At 41.1% G+C, this 20,591-nt stretch overlaps 1 protein-coding gene across 3 annotated transcripts in view; it reads left to right on the forward strand.

Annotated features, from left to right (window-relative positions):
* The window catches only part of LOC104164745 (thyroid hormone receptor beta), a 47,519-nt gene that overhangs the window by 24,468 nt on the left and 2,460 nt on the right, over nucleotides 1–20,591 (forward strand). For all 3 annotated transcript variants that reach the window (XM_009704180.1, XM_009704179.1, XM_009704178.1), the window contains exons 2-5: nucleotides 6,331–6,431; nucleotides 10,337–10,484; nucleotides 12,541–12,746; nucleotides 15,968–16,114. In XM_009704180.1, coding sequence (XP_009702482.1) covers nucleotides 6,331–6,431; nucleotides 10,337–10,484; nucleotides 12,541–12,746; nucleotides 15,968–16,114 — 602 coding nt within the window. The remainder of the gene's footprint in view (nucleotides 1–6,330; nucleotides 6,432–10,336; nucleotides 10,485–12,540; nucleotides 12,747–15,967; nucleotides 16,115–20,591) is intronic.

Raw genomic sequence — 20,591 nt, forward strand, 5'->3', positions numbered from 1 at the left:
CTCTAAAAACAATTAAATATTTTTTGGGGAAAAAAAATTGCATGGTCTGACTCTAACAGTAGTGCATTTGGTACTTGCAGTTGGTGAAGGATGGAAGTACAGTACTGATCACAGCAGTTGAAGTGGTAACACAGTTTGGGCTAAAATGTTTTCAACACGTCTGTGCAAAATGCACTATTGTTGATAGGGTTACTGACTCAGCCCAAAGAACAGGGTTAATACATAGAAAAGTAATTGAGGGAAAAGAGACTATAAAAAATGTTCCAAATTCTATCTTTGCAGAATCTCTTGCCAAATTTTAGTAATTCTGTAAATCAGAGAATGTCAACAAAGATCAAAATTGCAGACAAGCAAGCCAGTTAGTTAACAAGAAATATGTGAATGTTTAACAACACTCTCAGCGCTTCCGAGCTCGATGGAGAAATAAGCAATTTTTCTCAGTGGGAGTAATTTAAAGAAAGTGGGAAGCAAGGATCAGTGTATCAGCCCAGCCTTTCAGATCAATACTGATAATAGCACAAACAAGAATGGAGTATGCTTTTTCTCTCTCAGCTCTATGCTTTCTCCAATAAACACTCTATTTAAGCTTTTTCTACACAAGTGTATCAAGGATGATATCTGGATGGTTCTTGTAATTTTTTATAATTTGCAAAGAGTTACGGTGTGACTATGGAATCAATTGAACAGCAGTATGAATTTTCTTTTCAGTTCTAGTACAGTTGGGGATTCTCAAGGTAGTAATTAATTTCATCTTTTTCATTTTCATACTGCAGTGTCTAGTAAGTGAATACGAGCTTACTGATAAGTCCTGAACTCCTCATTTTAGTGAGTGGTCTCTAGTCACGCAAACCATACCAGATGGGGGAAAGAAAGATTTCAGGGATTATGTTTAATACATGACTCTACCAATGTACAGTGAAAATCAAAATACTGAATAATGGTCTTAAAACACAACTGTCCTTGTGCAATAGCAAAAAATGGGGTTTTGTGCTTGCAAGCTATAAGCCTACGGTGAATCAGGAGCAAGCTAATAAGGAACATCTGGTATTCAGACATAATTTGTTTGTGCCGATGTCACTCATATCCCTGTTTGGTAGTCAAAGACGGTTTGGGTCCTGGAATTTTTTTAAGGTGTAGTTTAATCTCTAAGCCAATATTACATTATCTGTACAGACAGAGACCTGGAGATATAAAGTCTGTGCAACGGTACTTTAACAGAACTGAAATTGGTTCTTTACTTTTCTCAAAACATGCTTTTTTTTTTTTAATGTGTGGCAGGTACAGAGGAAAAAAACACTATCATTTTTCAGGGGTTGTTTTCATTTAAATAGCTTTTCTTTGCCTTGTGGCGGAGGCAGGGAGGGGGAGAGACTATGTCTCTCCAGTCTGTTACACTGTGCAGGGTCACATATACTGCTTTAAGGTGTCATTCCTGCAAATGGTAATTTGAGAGTGTAGGCATACAGTATTAATGAAACAGAGTACCTCAGATGACTGCATAGGTTAGCAGATCTCGTTCTGTCCTTACAGCTGCTGGGGCAAACTCATTGCGCAATTTCCTATCGAAAGGAATTGTTTCTTGCCATACTTCTACAAAGCTACAGTTATGATTTAAAAGATCTTGTAAATCACTATCAAGATTGGTTATAATGGATTATACAACATACTGTTTGGGATAGGGGCAACTGGTCCTGCTGAGTACTTAGCCTTGCCAAGACAGTAAGATTAGGCGGGCTGGCAGGTGGGAGTCTGGGGAGCAAAGGAGTTCCTTAGGCTGCAGGGGAAACACCAGACGCGGGAGGTCAAGGTCATTCATTGGTGTTCTCCACTCAAAGGAAAGATCCAAGGTGGGCATTGGGATGAGCAATCTCAAGTCGTACTTGACAGATAGTTAACTTTGAGGATCATGTGGGATGCACCAAGTGATAGTCCATGAGGATGCTAGAATAGAACAGGCAGAGGGTTGAAAGACCGAGGAACGATACCGGTTATTATTGTACAGTTCAGTGAGATCAATGTTGCTTTTGAATGGTTCCTCTTAGCTATTTTCTTAGTAGGTTTTGACCAAGAAATAAAAGATGAAATATGAACACCAGAAATAGGAAGCTACCCAATGTTCCCGTGAGATTTCTTATCGGACATTGTTCTTTCATAAGAGAGCACCTGGGTTACTCTGTCCAGACAACATATGCTTCTTCCACATAGGAGGTTTTATTTTTGATTCAGAGTTGTTAAACACACAAGATGCCAAAGTCCTTGCTGATGTGAAAGACAAGTCCCTATTAGTCTGCCCCTCCTCTTTTTTCCCCAAGTGCTGCAAGGGGTGAGAGAAGTCTCTTGCTCTGCTTCTTTCTCAAACCATCCAACAGACAACTCTGCTGCCATCCACGGCTTCCCCGAGAATCTCCATTGTGCTGTTCATAGCTTCCATGCTGCTACAAAGTTCAGAAAAACACTGTTGAATTTCCTCCTGCTGATATTGTTTCTAACTGAGTAGAAGTAAAAATGCACTGAGGCTGCTTATCTGCACGTCTTATAAATGAAATTGCATTGAATGTATACAGAGGTCAGACTGGATATTTGCAGCTACTAGAAGTTATTTACAATGGACGTTACGGTTTGTAAGAACTGAATGTAAGCCCCCTTATTCGTCTTGGCATGATGTCTGTTTGTTTGAATTATATCTTTTCAAAATACTGCTGAAAGTCCAATTTGCCTACTTTCTAGCAGTTTCTGACCACATTAGCTGTTGGAAGGAGGGTTAAAAATACACAGAAGTGTGGATATCACTTTCACATTTGTAATAGAAAGAAAAAAATGTTTATTGCACACTTTTATTGCCAACAATTTCTTGGGATAAGATTTTTCTATTCATGTTTCCTGTTGGATCAGTAGACGAGTTCAAAGTGTGTGCTTGCCTTGTGACGTGGGCACAGTCCTGCAAAAGTGATTAACATAATATTTAACATTTAAGTAGCTTAAATAGCTGGCACTTAACACTTCCGATGCAGCAAAATTGGGCATGTGGTTGCGTCTAAGGATGCCATTTTTAATTTTTGACTAGGAGTGCCTGTAGGAGATTTGTCTTCTGCCAGATTGGAAACTGTTTCCTGGGTTGGATAAAGTCATGAAGCTCCAAGGAGGAGATGGACACCAGTGGTCACATGCACAAGCTACTATATATATTTAAGGAAGCAGTTTAGACAATTGGTCTCCTGCTCCTCCAGTAGAACAAAGCTGCCATTACATGAGCAGCGCTAACCAGATTATATACTTAATGAAATATCAAGGCATTTAATTCAGAAGTAGTTCTTGAGGAAGCAAACCAGGGATACTGAATTTTAGAGGACATAGTCTATGCTACGCAAAGTCTGCGTTTCATGCCTAGCAGTAACCAACAATAACGAGAAGCCATTAATCTTTACAAGAAACTTAGTGGAAAATTCTGCGTCCCTTTGCTGACTCTGCTGCCTCCTGTGTCAGCTCCGTGTTGTGTATGTGTTGCATGTGCAGAGGCAGGTGTGAGCAAAAGGGGGGCAGGATGGAGATAATAGCCTCTGCTAATCCCCCACTGGCATAATGTCCATTAGGAGTCAGTGATGTAAATTAGAGTCGAAACCCTGCTGTCTCTCTTCCCTCAAGGTCACAGAATGAGCCCCACGTGTCCACCAGTCTATATCTAAGCACAACTTGTTCATCGCAGAGAAATATAACTTGAATGTAAATCTGATCTTTTGCTGTATTATGGACTGGTATGATACATCTGTAAGATCTCAGCTCATTCCCCTGCTCCCCTTTCAGGTGCCAGTAGGAGTACTGGCCAACCTGAGATGCAGGTACCCAGGCATGGCTTTGGAGTGCTTCTGCTTCCCAGCATTACAGAAGAGGGATGTATGTTCCTCTATAATTTGAGGTTCTCATAACTGTGCTCAAACTAGACATATGAAGTTGACTGTACAAATACTTCCTGCCTTCTTCCTTCCTTCCTTCCTTTCTTCTAGTCCATGGGTGAGCCCTGAGAAAGTTCAAGTTTTTTAAGCTCTGTTAATTTCAAGTATTTTCTCTCTGATTTGGACTTTTCTGTCTGGAGGGCTGCTGGCAAGCGTAGCCTTAAGACATTAGCCTTTCGTTTAAGCTGTCTGTTACTGAGCTGAGCCTCTGGCAAGTTAGTCACAGGGGGAAGATTGCCACCCCTCTTGCAGCATCCTCCAACGGCCTTCTGCTGCCCTGAGTCTTGTGGCTGGCTGCCCTCCGTGTGACTGTGGTGTGCCAAGTCCCCGAGCTGTACCGAGCCATACTGGTGTGAGGGCTGCATAAAGACAGCAAGCCTGGAGCCTAGTCTAACGTGTGGTCCTACGGATGGGTTTAGCAAGCCAGTGGCAAGGGATAATGTTACAGGCAGCCGCATCCAAAGGTCTCTCCCTCATTGCAGTCATAAATTGTACTCAGTCGGTTGGCAGATGATGCAAAACTGAGAGGAGTGGCTGGTACACCAGATGGGTGTGCTGCCATTCAGAGTGACCTAGGCAGGCTGGAGAAATGGGATGAGAGGCATCTCTTGAAGTTCATCAAAGGGAAATGCCAAATCCTGCGCTAGAGGAGGAGTAATAAATGCAGCAGTACAGGCTGGGTGCCAACTGGCTTTGCATTGAAGTGGTTGGGGGTTCCTGGTGGGCAGCAAGTTGAACATGAGCCAGCAGTGGGTCCTTAAGGCACGGAAGGTCCATGACATTCTGATCTGCATTAGGAAGATCATCACCAGCAGGTTGAGGGAGGTGATCCTTGCCCCGCCTCTGCTGAGCTCTGGCGAAACACATCTGCAGTGTTGGGTCTGGTTCTGGGCTCCCCGATACAAGAAAGACATGGACATACTGGAGCCAGTCCAGCAAAGGGCCACAGAGGTGATGAAGGGACTGGAGCATCTGTTCTCTGAGGAGAGACTGAGAGCTGGGACTGTTCAGCCTGGAGCAGAGAAAGCTCAAGGTAGGGGACGGGGGCGCAGGTCTTACCGATGTGTATAAATACCTGATCCCCCACCAGGCAGAAGACAGAGCCAGACTCTTCTCAGTGGTGCCCAATGATAGAACGAGAGGCAATGAGTAGAAATAGAAATACAAGGAATTCTTTCTGAAGACAATAAAATAATCTTTTATTTTCACTGTGAGGGTGACCGAGCACTGGCACAGGTTGCCCAGGGAGGTTGTGGAGTCTCCATCCTTGGAGATACTCAGAAGCTGTCTGGATATGGTCCTGGGCAACTGGCTGTAGGTGTCCCTGTTTGAGCAGGGGGGTTGGACCAGAGGATCTCCAGAGATCCCTGCCAACCTCAGCCATTCTGGGATTCAGTGAAATATTTACGACACTTTAATAATCTTACGTGGCTACACAAATGGCTGCACTTTCCTCTCTCTGCTCAAAGTGAATCTGGGATCTCTGTGTTACATCTTTACAGAGAGATTTTTCAGAAGGAAAACTTATGTACCAGAATTCCATTAATTATGAGTCATGGGAACATTTATTTTGAAAGGTTTGTATTTTACCCTGTTTAAAAGTTGTCTTTAGTTTAGAATTACTTTTTGGTTGCCAACAGAATTGTTTTGGTTTTTTGCTCAAGTTGAAAATATGTTTATGTTATCAAAACAAATGTCATTGTGGGAAAAGAACCAAGCATTGCCAATGTTTTTCATAGCAGTGATATTTGATTTCACTCATTGCGAGTCTGGTAAACCACTTCAGAAGAGAAAATGTCATTCTAACACGTACACATACACACACGCACATATTTGAATGCCCACGTATTTTGCCCTAAATTCAGGCTATATTAAATGTTCCTGCAAACGCGCCCAGGTCAGATATGATCAATATGGCTTGGGCTATCTGTTGCTGGTACTTCTTTAACCACGCCTGAGGAGCTCTTTTGAAACAAACGATCTCTCAGTAAATACTTCTTATTGCCAGGTCCCTGAGTCACCCTGCAACCTGGGATCTTATCTTCAGTACACAAGTGTATCGGGGGTTTCGTGAAACAGAGAAATAGATTGTATGTCTTTTTCTGAGGTCGTATTTCACTCAGGAGAGAGCAATCATGTTCCGACTTCTCTCTCTTGACCAGTAGATGGTGAAACAGTCTGAAAAGCAGAAGATACTACAGAGTATCTTTAAATAAGACTGTAACATAGTATGAGCTTTTAGTTCAGGAAATTCAGTGAATTCAGAAGTATGGGGTTGGTAGACAAAACCTGCAGTGGATTTTAATATAATATTTTTATATCAAGTGTATCATATCATTTTATATTGAGTTTACATGCCACATTCTCTTTTTCTTTACAGGGTATATACCCAGTTACTTAGACAAGGATGAGCTATGTGTAGTATGTGGGGACAAAGCCACCGGATATCATTATCGCTGCATCACTTGCGAAGGTTGCAAGGTAAATGGCACAGTGGGAAAGTGGGAATCAGAAATAGCTCTCCAGCTCCTCCATTATACAGACTTCCTGACCTGTGCTGTCAAATAAAACAAAGACAGATGAGAAGCGAATAAGAACATCCAGTACTGATGATAAGCCCTATCTGACTATGCCAGTACTCTTCATATGCATAAGGAATATAGTTGATTTTTGCAGTGTTTGCTTCTGCAAAGAAAACGAGAAATTTAGATTTTTGTTGTTGCTGTTTAACTGTTAGCTTTTACATTTCCATTTTTTAATGTTTCTTTGGCCATGTTCAGCCAGTGTACAGCAGCATACTGCCAGCGACTGCAGTGAAGCTGTTTATGCAATAGCTGAGATTCTGCCTATGGCCATGAAGAGTCTGTAATGATTAACAGTGTTCCAGTGCCTCTCATCATCACTGTGAAGAAGCAAAAATCAAACCCCCTTCCACATGCTCATCCAACAGTAACATCCATCACTTTGGGAAGCATTGACACCCAGCTAAAATGGTTTCAAAAAGATTTTGACTTCTTTAACTTAAGCATATTGAAATGTGCTTTCAGCCCTCAATTGCATCTCCAAAGCTATGTGCAAAATTAAAAAAGAGATTGCTTTGGGCAAGTAAATAAATAAAAAAATTGAGTAACGCAATCAGGCACATCTTACATGATTTCACTGCCATAAATTTGCCTGAATAGCTTGAGATCCTGTAAGAAAGCTATTCTTTCCTGCAGAAAATAAAAAACTATTGTTTTTTCTAAACAAATAGGACCACACATATCATGGACTAGTGTCCTGGGACTAAGCCACAAAAGTTGTATTCTGTTCATCCCCAAAGTCTGGAATATTTGGATCTGAGATTTTGGGTTTGGATTGGCTTTAGAGTCCCACATCACAGTAACTCTTGTGTTGAAGTAGTTCCTTCAGTTGTACAGCATTGCCCACAAAGACCTAAATATTCCATGTGTAGCAGATTTGTGGTACTATTCATAATGGTTTTTATACACGTACATACCTGATATGTATGAAAAAAATATTTATATCTGAAAAAATGGTGGAACTGATCAAGCGATTCTTACGCATTTGCATCCCATATACCAGATGATAATAAAAATGTATGAATATAACTTAATTTGGATATAATGAGAAGTACGCAACACTGGCATTATGAAATATCTTTTGCTCCCAGCTGAACAGCTATATCTCTCGTAAGCTTTCCTACTAAGGTTTTTGTTACTCTTGTTTTATTACTCTTTTTATGCCTACCAGCTATTTTAAAGATACAGCATACAAAATCTACTTTTATCTTCAGATACAGTTATTCTGCCTGATGTACAATTTAAAATAATGCTTATGGGCACAAGGAACTGAGCTAACAATTTGCAGAAAGTCATTGATTTTTTTCTCCTACTTATAGTTGGCTTACAAATGGACCATTTTTTGTTTTGTTTTGATTTATTGTTCTTCTTGCAAATGTATTCATTGTACAAGATGATATTTTTTGTCTGGACAATTTCAACCCATGCTTTGAAGGATCTGCATACACACTTCAAGTTGTATGATTTATTGTTTAAAGTTATGTGTAATCAATTCTCAATGAATTTGACATTTACTAGTTGCTTCCGCTCAAAATCACTTTAATTTTGTAACAACATTAATCAGGGCTGACAGCCAAAAATTTGCTTTGGCAGGTGCTTTCATGAACAAAGCATCCTCACACATGATTTCTGAAGAGTAAATTGTAAGGAATTTAAACACAAATAAACCAACAGTGAGTTCTAATGTCACTGACATGTTTCTCCGGACTGTACCCATTGCATCTATTGCTATATGGGTGCATAGTAAAGGAATTTAGGAAAAGAGTAGTTGCCTTACAATAAAATGTGCTTTCTTTTATTAATGAAAATAACGCTTCTGTGATGAAGTGCTTGGGCAAATACAGAGAGCGGCTTCCTTATCACATTGTATCTAGAGATGAAGGAAGAGTTTTTTGCCAAAAGTTCCTGAGAAATGCAAAGTAATGGGAAGATGAAATGTGCTGGTCCAACATAGATGATGAAGAGCCTTGCTGTTGTAAAGCTAGAGCTATGTGAAGTCCCATGCAAGGTTCAGAACAGAACAGAAGTTCAGTACCGCTTCCTGAGAGTCATCAGAGATTTTTCCATCTCTTGCTATAACTAGAGATTACCTCATGTCCCTGGTTGTCCAGAGCCATCTGCATCTTCAGCGAGGAGAGGGGCAGGTCCTGGCTCTAGGAATTTGTCACAGGGTTAAGAGTGGATCCAAATCCAGTTGTTGCGTAGATGAGAGTTTGAGACCTGATCCAAACCCCACATAAGGACATCTTACCTGTGATTTCCTGCATTTTGGCTCAACCCAGCAGGTTCCAGTCTTGCAAAGGCCCACACGCATGCTTTATGCAACTCCATTTAATTGAGATTTCAGGTCTTACTGTTACTAAGGAAGAAAGAGTTGTACTCTTAGCTTGAACTGGATCTTGTAAGATAAAACTCTAATGAGGACAAGGCTCTTTATTGCCTTCACTGGAGTTAGGAGCTCAAGCTGAAATGCAGACTTACCTGTACTTCTTAATTCAACATTCTGTGTTAAAAGAAATTACACGCTGCTGTAAGATTTTACCAGGTGTTATTTAACACAATTAAAAACAGACCTTTCACCTAGTGAAGAGACTATTCATTAGATAAAATCCCAGCTGAAGAGGCTATTCATTAGGTAAAGTCTCACTTGAATTTTGCCATTGTTTTCGCTGAACTCAAAGCCATTCTTAATGGCCTCAGTCAAACAGGACCAGGTTCCCAGTGTGTTCTCTATGTCAAGGTGGTCTCAAGCTGCATTGCTGAATGTAGATGGTCTCAAACAATGGTGAAACTTGAAATTAAAGTGAAGCCTAAATTTCTTGCTTTACAGCCTATCTTGTCCATATCTTGCAGTCTTGGGAAGTTTATCCAGCTCCTGCAGAAGTCAATGAGAAAAGTCATGTTGAAATTAGTACCAGGGTTAGATCCGTAATGTTCAGAGAGTAGTCGTATCTGATTTCTTTCACCAGGGTCTATGGGGGTGTATAAATCAGTGAATTCAGTGGAGCTACATTAGTTCGCATGAGCTTAGGATCTGACCTCATATCGATGTTGCAATTGGCAATACAGATCTATATGATGATAGATAGATAGAAAGAATGGATTTATGTAGAGAGGGATCTTTATTGGTGATGTTTGTTTTGAATACAGAGGTCTGTGGTAAATACAAATCAAATCCTCTTCTCAAAAATACGGATAATTTAGAATTATAGATCCATTACTTAGAGCCAGACTCAAAGATTGTGTAAATTATGTTTGCAAAATTCTTAGTTTTACCCAGATTTGGTTGGTTATTTGGCTTTGATGGAAAAAAAGGAGTAGAACTGTTTGTTCTTAATCCTTCAGTAGCACATACACACCACCATTCTTAGTATTTCAGAAGCTGTTCTTTACTTAAAAGTATGTATATGCCTCTTAATATCCCTCAAAATGATTCTGTAATTTAGAAAGGGGCTCAAAATAAAGTCTGTAGTTCAAGTACAAGAAAATTTAACGCACAGAAACATAAGATTTCAAGAGGACATGTAGACAGTATTCGTCACTCAAGACAGCATTACTTATGCCTTTACTTACCTAAGATGTCTATATGTTTTTGATTTTATGGGAGGAAATGTTTCCTGAAACTCAGAAAAGAAATGCTATACACTATAAAACTGGTTTGTTCTTTTCCTCTTTGAGAGTTTCATGGAATGAAGTATGTTATCTTGCATACTTAGGTACATTCCTACCAAACTAAAGTGGCTCCCAGTTCGAAAAAATTGTGCAATACTAATGCTTTCCAATGTATTTATTTATTGCGCTTAGGGTTTTTTTAGAAGAACCATTCAGAAAAACCTCCATCCAACCTATTCTTGTAAATATGAAGGAAAATGTGTGATAGACAAAGTAACAAGAAATCAGTGCCAGGAATGTCGCTTCAAAAAATGTATCTTTGTTGGCATGGCAACAGATTGTAAGTATATTTTTCTGGTTTTCTTTCTTTTCTCTTTATTTTTTTTAAACGTGTGTGTTTGCTTAAATATGTTGATTGGTGAAGATCGTTAAGAGCAGAACAGCCAGCACTTTTTTGTTTTTAATAACTTGTACCAGAGAATTATGCTCATTGCATCATGCCACTTACATAGGGCTGCACCTTCTCTCAGCCTTACCAGGCTGAGTAACAGTAGGACTGTTCACTCTTTGAAGGAGAGGAGGGAGAAATGCATCTGGATGGACACTTTGATTGAGGAAAAAAACATCTTGTTTAGAAGATTCTGGAGGATGTGAAATTGAATGTCATTGTATGAGTCATCCTGCAGTTGTTTGTTTTATTTTTAGCCCTGAAGAAGTTATCTACTGCAAAGAATTTGACTCTCATTCTGAAGAACTAGAAAATATGGCTGTAAGATTAACCCTTAGGGGTCTTCTTTTCCTGCTGTCGCACAGGGATTTACACCGATAACTTCAATTAGTGCAGATGGTAGGAAGTCATGTAAATCCCCCTGTGCATTAATGTTCATGGTTGTTGCCGGCATTATCCTCTGCAGAAGAACTGACGGGAATATAATAATAAATAATAATCATATACATGATTATTATTTATAATAAAGTATAATGATAATAATCATAAACAGGAATAAACAACAGAAAAATATTCTAACTTGGTATTTTTCATTGTTAATGTAACGTTTATCAGTGCCTTCTCTCTAGAGGGAAATAGAGGAACTGGCACAGTTTCATTTTAGCCAGGTAGACCTTCAGGAGCAGGGCTGGATAACCCTGGCTCACCTGGGTTGTACAGAGTGAGAAGTTTCTCCAGGTCTGGTTCTCACCTGCAAGTGCCATTACCATAAAGCTGCAATGGCCTTTGTGGGCTGCACCTACGTATGCGCCAAAGGAGCTGTCATGGAGCACGGCGGACAGGGCAGCTATCCCGCAACTCCAGAGGTGTTTCTCCCACCTTTGAGTTAAAAGGAGAGAACAGAAACATGTAAGCAGGGCTGTCGTTGCTCCTGCCTACCTGCCACCAGTTGTGGATCGGGGTGGTCCTCCTCTGCTAAAGGGGGCCAGTCTGTTCAAATGGCCTATTCATGTTTGCATGGAAAATGGGATAAAACCTTCAGTGGTGCTCAGAGATGTGCAGCCCTGGGGCCTGTATCTGACATCACTGGAAGTAGCGGGGCTCTAGGAGAATGCTACAGAACAGCACCGTTTGTAGGGCGGAAAGAAAGGGCCAAAGGCACATTGTTTCTGATCGTGTCATGCAACAGGTAGTTGAGCCTCCTGTGAACAGGACAAGAGGAAACAGTCTCCAGTTGCGCCAGGGGAGGTTCAGGTTGGATATTAGGAAGAACTTCTTCACTGTAAGAGTCGTTAGGCATTGCAATGGGCTCCCCAGGGAGGTGGTGGACTCACCATCCCTGGAGGTGTTCAAAAAACATTTAGATGTGGTGCTTCGAGACATGGTTTAGTGGGTTTAGTGGGCATGGTGGCGTTGGGTATACGGTTGGTCTTGATCTTTGAGGTCTCTTCCAACCATAATGATTCTATGATTGTATGAATAAGTACTCCCACTTTCTTAAAGCCACTTTACCTCCTGCTGGCTTACAAATGCACATTGTACACGATTCAGAGTAGCGAGCGCGCTGATACTACTTTAAAGAAAACAAAAGTGCATTTCCCAACATGGATTACTCCAAGTCCATTACAGGAGCACTTTGTCCGAGTCCTCACTAAGCTTTTACATAGTAGTTTTATTGGTGGAATAAGCCACTGAAGGCAATGGCAGTATACAAAACATTACCAGAAGAGTAAATCATTTGCAATCTAGGCTTCTGAGAAGATGAAGTTTGGAGGGATAAAGAAGAGAGTTGTGTCAACTGTGGGTCATACCAAAGTACTTCTTTACTGATTAGTTAAGGTGTTTGTAATCAATTAGTAATCAATTAGTACCTCAGGCGTAGAAAAGACCAAAGTTCAGAGAGCCTTAAGAGCTTCCTGGCATTTTTTTATGCTTTTTCCCCTGCTAGTGGTGTTGGATGACAGCAAGCGGTTGGCAAAGAGGAAGCTGATAGAAGAAAATCGAGAGAAGAGACGTCGAGAAGAGCTGCAGAAAACCATTGGGCACAAGCCAGAGCCAACGGATGAAGAATGGGAGCTCATCAAAATTGTTACTGAAGCACACGTGGCCACCAATGCACAAGGAAGCCATTGGAAGCAGAAAAGGAAATTTCTGGTAAGGACTGCAGGCTTTTACACTGCTCTTGGAGCCAAGTTCCTTTCTTTCTTCTGAAGTCCCTTCCCAACACTGCAACCCCAAAGAGGGTATATCTGCCAGTGTGTTTACATTTATGAAAAACATGATTTTATAGTTACTACTTGCTTATTCTTGCCTGAAGCTCAGTGATCAGACCATGTATTTCAAAAGAGAAAGAGCATGTTGCTAAGTGAAGGCTTACCTAGCTGGATACTTTTAATATGCTACGATAAGAAAAAGTAGGAAAATTGTTTCACTCTTGATTAACAACAGTAGCAGTCTATAATGCATACCATGTCTTTTTTTATATATTCTATCTAGGGATAGTTGTCTTTATTAGGGACTAGCATACAACATATTGTAAGTTTTAAAACAATGTAAAGTTTTAGGTGAAAAATGGTACTTTTTATTAATAACTCATGTTTTTTGCTTCCTTGTTCCAAAGTAAACACATTAATTAAGATAAATTTGGCAAAGAAAAATGGATTTCAGTGAAAGCAGGATGATACATACACTATAGCATTGGGATTGCAGACTACAAGATGACTTAAGTTTTCAGCCTGTAGCTGAGAATCAGAAAATAAATGGTGATTTGTGATGCTCAGCCTTAGAAAAGGATTTGTTTGATTTTTCTAAATTGATTTTTAAAGGAAATAAGTGCAGAATGCAAAATGCTTATATAGCACAAAAGGGGGATCATAGACTGCGTTTCAGGCATACACAGGGGTCTTTAACAGTCTGTGTGTACCAAACCAGTTAGAGAATACTAATTTTTTGCAAACCTAGGCTCCTGCTCCCTAATTCACCCTGGGAATCTCGACCCACTGTTAAATTGCTAAAAGAGAAATTATGTATTCAAACCAACTGATCCCTTTTATAATGTTTTGTTACTTCCAGTGACACTGCCTAATTTCTTTATGAATGGCTTCACGTTCGTAGTAGCGTGCAGTCGGGAAACCCCAGCCAGCGATCGCTGGCAAGAAGCAACAGAGCACTTCCCGGGGGTGCTGCACAGCAAGGCTTGCGGCGCTGGTTGGAGCAGACCAAGAAGCAGCTGCGCTAGTGCGTTTGGTTCCTTAGACGGGAGTGCTCTTTGGGTATCGCCTGATTTGGGATAAAGCCTGGGGAGCTTGAGGTTGGGAATGAACACACTGGGCCGTGTAAAATGTGGTCATTGAGGGACTTTTGGCTCTGGAGATGGTGATAGCAGAGGGGGAGCCTCCAGCAAAGGCTGCCCAGAGGCAGGGCATGGGGTGATGTAACGACAGGGCTACTGGGAGAGGGGAGGGATGGGGCAGAGGTGGGAGTGGGAGCTGTAAGGGACAGTTCAGAAACCAGCTGTGTCTTCCACAGCTGGTTCTTAGGTCAGACCAAACTGCTCGGTGCAGCCCTTGCTGCAGGACCTCCTTTGTTCTTTGCAAAGAACAAAGAACCTCCAGGTTCTTTGCAGCTCTCACATGCTGAAGCCCAGTGGTTTCAAGGCAAGTGTAGGATGCTCACCAACAGGTTGTGGTGAGCACAGAAGGGAAAGGCCAGGATGGGATGCCAACCCCAGGTGGAGGTCTTTGAAAGCCCCTGCCACAAACTGATGAAGAGCAAGAGGAGCTGACCGCACGCCCCAGGAGCTGTGGGTCAGTCCTTAGGCAGTTGAGGCTGAGTCTTCAACAGCCTGAGCTCCTTTGAGGTCTGGACCTCTTTTCCTGTTGAGGTGAGTTAAGTGGCAAGGGCTCTCCAGTTGCATACCTTTCTGGAGTGGGTTAGCTTTAGCTAGCAATCCCAACTTCTTTTGCTTTTCCCAAGAAAATGCGCTGTGTTCTTTCTTTTTCTCCCTAACAACATTATGTGTGGTTTTAAGCATTTGGTCTTCTTGCTTGGAAGTGATGAAGGTTGTTTATCATGAGCACACAGACAATGTGGTTTAGTTTCCCAAGATTCAGGGAGCGAAGGAGCCTAGAAATGGGATTATTTAATTTTTTAATAGGAACTGTCAGATAATTGAGCCCAGTCCTCTTCATTGTTCCTTTACAATTGGTGCTTGCTTTGTTAATGCATTGCTGAGTTTTTTTCTTGAAATAAGTTAGATTTGGATTTAGATTGGTGACAGAGCTGTGGAAGGATCTTTTACAATGTGTTGCTTAAAAAAACCTGCCGATCTCAAGTTTTTATTGTAGACAGCACTTTCAGCACCTCCCCTGTTTAAGTGCCCTTATATAAATGTCATGAAGTCCATCAGTCTTAAAGGCCACCTTTTCTGAGTTTTGTCCTGTTTTTGACTCGCTAATGTGAACAAAATGGAATCTCTGCATGGTGGTCGGCAGGTCTTTTACAACTGCAAAGCCACACTTAGCAAACAGAACAGCTTTGATATGCTTGTTTTTAAAATACATGGTAACATTGATGAGTTGTCATAAAAATCAGGTGAAAAAGTTGAAGCACAGGTGGAATAGAAAAACACTAATCGCAGATTCTGCTTGAAGCCGTTTCATTGTTTCTTGAAATCCTCAAAATATGATTTTTTTTTTTTCTCTTTTGGAGAAGCTTTGGGCTGAAGTCATGCAGAAGGTGATTTTTCAACCAAAATTTTACCCAGACAAGTTCCAATTCTAGTCACTTTATCCAGACCAGCTTTGTGTTAGCCCATTCATAGTCATCAGTTGTTTCAGCCTGGTTTTGGAAACAGGCCTTGGCAGTTGCCTGGAGCTCTGTGATACCAGGCAATCTGTTCTGGGGAGGATTTCAGAACTTCGAGTAGGTGAAAGAGACCAATCTGCAAAGCTCTCAGCATCTTCTCAGGGCTGACAAGTCACCTCAGCTCCCTTTGCTTTCAGAGAAACTTGAAAGTTCCCGGTACCTGTAAGAAACAAGAACATGCCTATATTTTTAAGCAAAAAATGCATACACTACACCCACAAAATACTCAGATACAGACACAAGGAAGAAACTGCATGTGCACAAAAACATGGCTGCCCACACAGGATGGGTAGCGGCATGCCAGTCACCCATTTCTCTGTACATCACCCCTTTCACAAATGCCATACAAACAAATTCACTTTTTGTGGTGTAATGGACATTACTTCTAAACTGAATAGTGTTATTTTTTATTTTAGCATATCTTCCGTCACCAAGCAGAACTTTTTAGAGTATAAAATACTTGCTCTAAGATAGGTTGTTCCTTTAAATATGTTTCTTTATATCCTTAGCCAGAAGATATTGGGCAGGCACCAATAGTTAATGCCCCAGAAGGTGGGAAAGTGGATTTAGAAGCCTTCAGCCAGTTTACAAAAATTATTACACCAGCGATTACAAGAGTGGTGGATTTTGCCAAAAAGTTGCCTATGTTTTGTGAGGTAAGAAGACTTCCTTGCACTCCTCATTTATATGCCTGTTGTTAAAAACTATTCAAAATACTCCTGGCATGGAACTAAAAAATTCACTATGTTTAAAATCAGAAAAATTAAAGAGACTCAAAATAGATGGGACTAGAATCATCTGGATTTTTTCTTTTTCCTGTGATTACTGAAATCCTGATTTTATTCATCTAGAAGTCATCATGGTTTATTAAGGACTCAAGTGTGTCTTTAGAGGTGGCCTTGAACAAAGCAAATGAACAAAAAGAGACTGTTTAGAAGCATCTTTGGTACATTTAATCAGATTTCCCAGCACACAGTTCCCTCTGTGCTTTCTGGCTCCTTGGCAGGTACAGTATTGTGGAGTTGGGTCTATGCAGTAACAAATTCTTCAAATTCAGGAAAGCATCCCTATCCAGGAATGGCACTTGCCTCATTGTGTTCCTGAGGTATGCTTTTCCTGAACAGGGAGGTTGTACATAAACGAGTCTGTAAAAGTAACGGATTGTCATTCCAGGTAAATACTCATATGTAAAATATACAGTAAATAGACTCAAATAGACTTGGTAGCACATTAGGAATACAGAGGCCCTAGGCTGATCTCATTTACACCAAGGTATCATTATTATTGAAGGACCAGATGCGATGCCTGATTATATTTCTGTCCTAAGTTAAAAAATGTTATCAGAACTGCAGCCTGAAATAGTATTTCAGTCTTAGTAATCTTAATAATTTTAATAATTTTAAGTCTTGTGAGTGCCTTAGGATCCACAACCATGGGAGTTTTGACATGGAAATATCCCCAATCCAGCCATGGAAGGATGCCTGCCTGCTCACCCACACCGCAGAGCAACTCTTGACTCTGCTGGTGAAATGCCAAGTGAATGACATTCAAAATGGGAGTCACCATGGTCAATGAGTTCATCGGGCTCCTTAACTCAGGAACAGTGTTTCCTCCTAATAACTAAACATCAGTCAGGAAGTTTAAGGCAGCCATAGCATTTTACTCTTCTGTGGCTGGCAGCTTTTCTCTAAGGTCAGTCAAGGAGAGCTATTTATGTCGTCTGGCACCTACAGAACAAGAAGAGGTAAATATCAATAGTTGGCAGAGTGTAAATAGTAGCTCTCCCTGGCTGACCTCAGCATTGGCTCCATCAGCCAAGAAAGCATGAAATAGTGGCCAAGCATGAAGATTTTAAAATACAAGGAATGTGTCCGTAGATCAAGAGGCCCCTGCAGCATTCAGTGTCTGAGGGAATCTGTCTCCTCTGATTTGGCGTTTGTTGGTGGGAAGTTGCAGTGACATACCAAGGTAGTCTTTTTAATTTAGAAAGCTTTGCCAGTCACACACAGACTGCAGTGCCCATCTGACATCTCCTACCCCTCCTGGCTACCGTGGGCCCACTTGTGTCAGAGCCAGGCGGGAAGCATGGATGAAGAAGTCAAGGCATCATTGGGCATGACCTCTGTAGGTTATGCAGCTCACCTAGGACAGGCTTTGTTTACAGCTGAGCCACTGTGCGAGCCTGACACCCGTATACAGCAAGGTGTGATGGCAGAGTGAGGGACAACTCCTCATGAATGCAAAGGAATAGGACAGCTGTCCTCTGAGTTGTCATATAGCTCCTGCTGTAGCATAAAGAAAAATGACAAATGTTTGCTCCTTTTTGAAGGGGTGCCGTCCTGTTAACTCTATTTCAGTTATGTTTTTTAACCCATATCTTTTTCTTAGAAGCAACAGTGTCTGGGCTGTGGATTTGTTTATGAGAAAAAGCCCTCCTTTCTCCCATAGGACCCTCAGAGCATTTAAACATTATCTCAGTTCTTAGTTTCCACAGAGGCTCAGACTGAGAATGTAGGAAATCTCTATGAAGGAGGGGCATGGCAAGGAGCATCCGTGGTCACTTACATATTCACAGCTACTTTTCCTTCTTTCTCTCTTCTTTGGACACATGTGCAAGCCAGCAAAGCACTGTGAGTGCCCGGCTTAGTTTGTGTGCATCCATTGGCCTATGCCTCAAAGCAAGAATCTAATTCCAGAGTAATCAAAGTATAAGGAAAACTTTATTTACTTTGCAGCATTTCTGCTGTTGTTTCCTTCTTGCATTTCCTTCTGCTTAGAAGATGAAGATTGAGGAGCATTTAGTCAGTTTGATGTGAGTGAAAGTGTCATAGGCATCCATATTTCCACATTGGGTGAAGCTGTGTAAATGCCTTTCTAGGTAGCTCAGCTCCGCTCAATTCCATGGTACTACATTACACGTATGCTGGCTGCCAGTATGTCCTGCAGAGGTGAGCACCTCAGGTTTCAGCGTTTTGCTTCTTCTCCTTGCAGAGAGAGAAGGAAAGGGCAACATGTGGCAGATAATCAGTCACATTTGTTGACTCCTGTCCTGGAAGGTGCTCTGGTAGCAAGACTCAACTGATGAGCATAGGTGGCATTGAAACCTGCGTAGCTGGGAGCAGAACTGACATTCAAACCCCCTGGCTTTGGTAACTGCTGCTACTGGCAGATAAGACCTGAGGCTTGGCATCTGTGAAACAGGTGTCCCGTGTATCCTTCAGAATTAGGAAAGCAGGTGAAGGATGGGCATAGTCAGATCACCATTACCATGAAGGTTTTAAGTAGGTTCAAGTAGGAAGAGAACTTCTCATTGGTTTAATGCCTCTTAATAAAAAAGCTGAAGTGTCATGAAACATCTTCCCTACTGTTATGTACCTGTTTCTTTTCCACCATTCTTCCTTCTCCTTACTGTTTTTTGTTTTCTTTGTTTCTCTTTGCTTCTCCCTTCTCCATTCCTTTCTTTCATGTCCCTTTTTTCTCTGCAGTTACCTAGTCTGATATCTCTTCATGGTTGCTCTCACACATCCTTTCCTTTCCTTTCCTTTTCCCTTTTCCCTTTTGCTTTTTTCCTTTTTTTCCTTTTCCTTTTTCCTTTTTTCCTTCCCTTCTTTTTTCTCTTTTCAAATTTCATTTTTATTTCTTACTCTGTTTCTCTCCCCACTTCAGTCTCAGCAGCCAAACAGTGGCGTTGTTGTTGGGTAGCCAGACTGCCACTGTGCCTGTGCAGCCTTCCTGATGCTGCTGCTGAGCTGAGTGTCATCTGCAGAGAAAGTGATTTGCCCTGACTAGGATGAGTCTTTTTTCTTGTGTATCAAACACTTCACACCTGAAGTTGGCATTGCTGGAAAAACAGCTGTGTGATTCAACTCATTTTTCTGACTGTGGCTAGCTTCGTGCTTAAAACTCTTCTCTAACAGGGAACTGCCTTCCGCTTGTGTTAGGTAACTGTCTGGCATACATTCTGCATCATTTTACACCGAATCAATGTACTTGCTTTGCGAGTACACAGTTGCCACATAAACCTATAGTTGGTGGGTTTTTTTTCATTTTGAATTGCAAATCAGGGAAATAAAATAACTTTATATGAGTCAGAAATGAATGGATTTTTGCTTCCTTTCAAGCCAAGTAGAAATGAGTTGCTTTTTTGTATGTGTGACCTTTGCTGTTCATTTAGTGATGGTCTCAAAATAGTCTTGGTGGTTTTTACTATCATTGAATGACCTATGGAAACATAAGGACATGCTTTACAGAACACAACCTCCTAATGTGTCAGCATCCTGGTTATGTTTTATAAAACCAGAACTTCCCTCCACCAATTCCGACAGCTTACCTTTTTTAATGTTGTGGAAAACACATGTCTAGCCACATGCCCTGAAGATCATGGCTTGTGCACCAGCATAGAAGTTGGAGCTGTACTGTAGATTTTCTGTCTCTCCAGCAATAACGTAGGGAGTGTAGAGAGATCAACCTTACTAGGTTAAATATAGCTTAGTAAGTTCTCTGTTGTTTAAATGGGCAGTGAGAATTAAGAATACATGCCTTACTGATTGAGACATCTCTCCGAGATACAAAAATTTATTTCATTCCTTTTAATTAAAAAGCAGTCTACTCTTATAGACCCTCCCAAATGTCTTTCTTTTCCTCTGGTCAGGTAAGAAATAAGCATGGCTAGCAGTGAGTTTAAGCGGGATGGCTGAGGTCTGTACCAGCCCCAATTATAATTTATTCTGTTATGCTAAGTTGTAAGCTGAGTAGAAGAGTAAACAACTGAGAACAGTGACCACTTCAGCCACGTCAGTTAGATCCACCCTTGATGGGAGACAAAACCAATAGTATATGTTACCACCACCCTGGCACCTGACAGGTCTGCTTCACCCTTCACACTTTGTGAAATGTTCTGCAAAATGGAAAGCTACATGCGTAATGTTTGTTGGACTTAATTTTATAATGCTCCCATAAACTGAGCGGTCCCACGGAGAGCAGCATTTCTACAAGTTGGGTCACTTCACCTCAGCATCTGAACCAGCTTGGTTTGCTTTGAGTATCTTGCCCAGGACCACTTGCCTACAGCTGTGTCATCACTAGATTTCCTACGGGTGCGTGGGGATGTTAACCTGCTGGCAGTTTCTGAAA

Source organism: Cariama cristata, unplaced genomic scaffold (assembly GCF_000690535.1).
Source record: "Cariama cristata isolate BGI_N322 unplaced genomic scaffold, ASM69053v1 scaffold1007, whole genome shotgun sequence".
In the NCBI taxonomy this organism is placed as follows: Eukaryota; Metazoa; Chordata; class Aves; order Cariamiformes; family Cariamidae; genus Cariama; species Cariama cristata.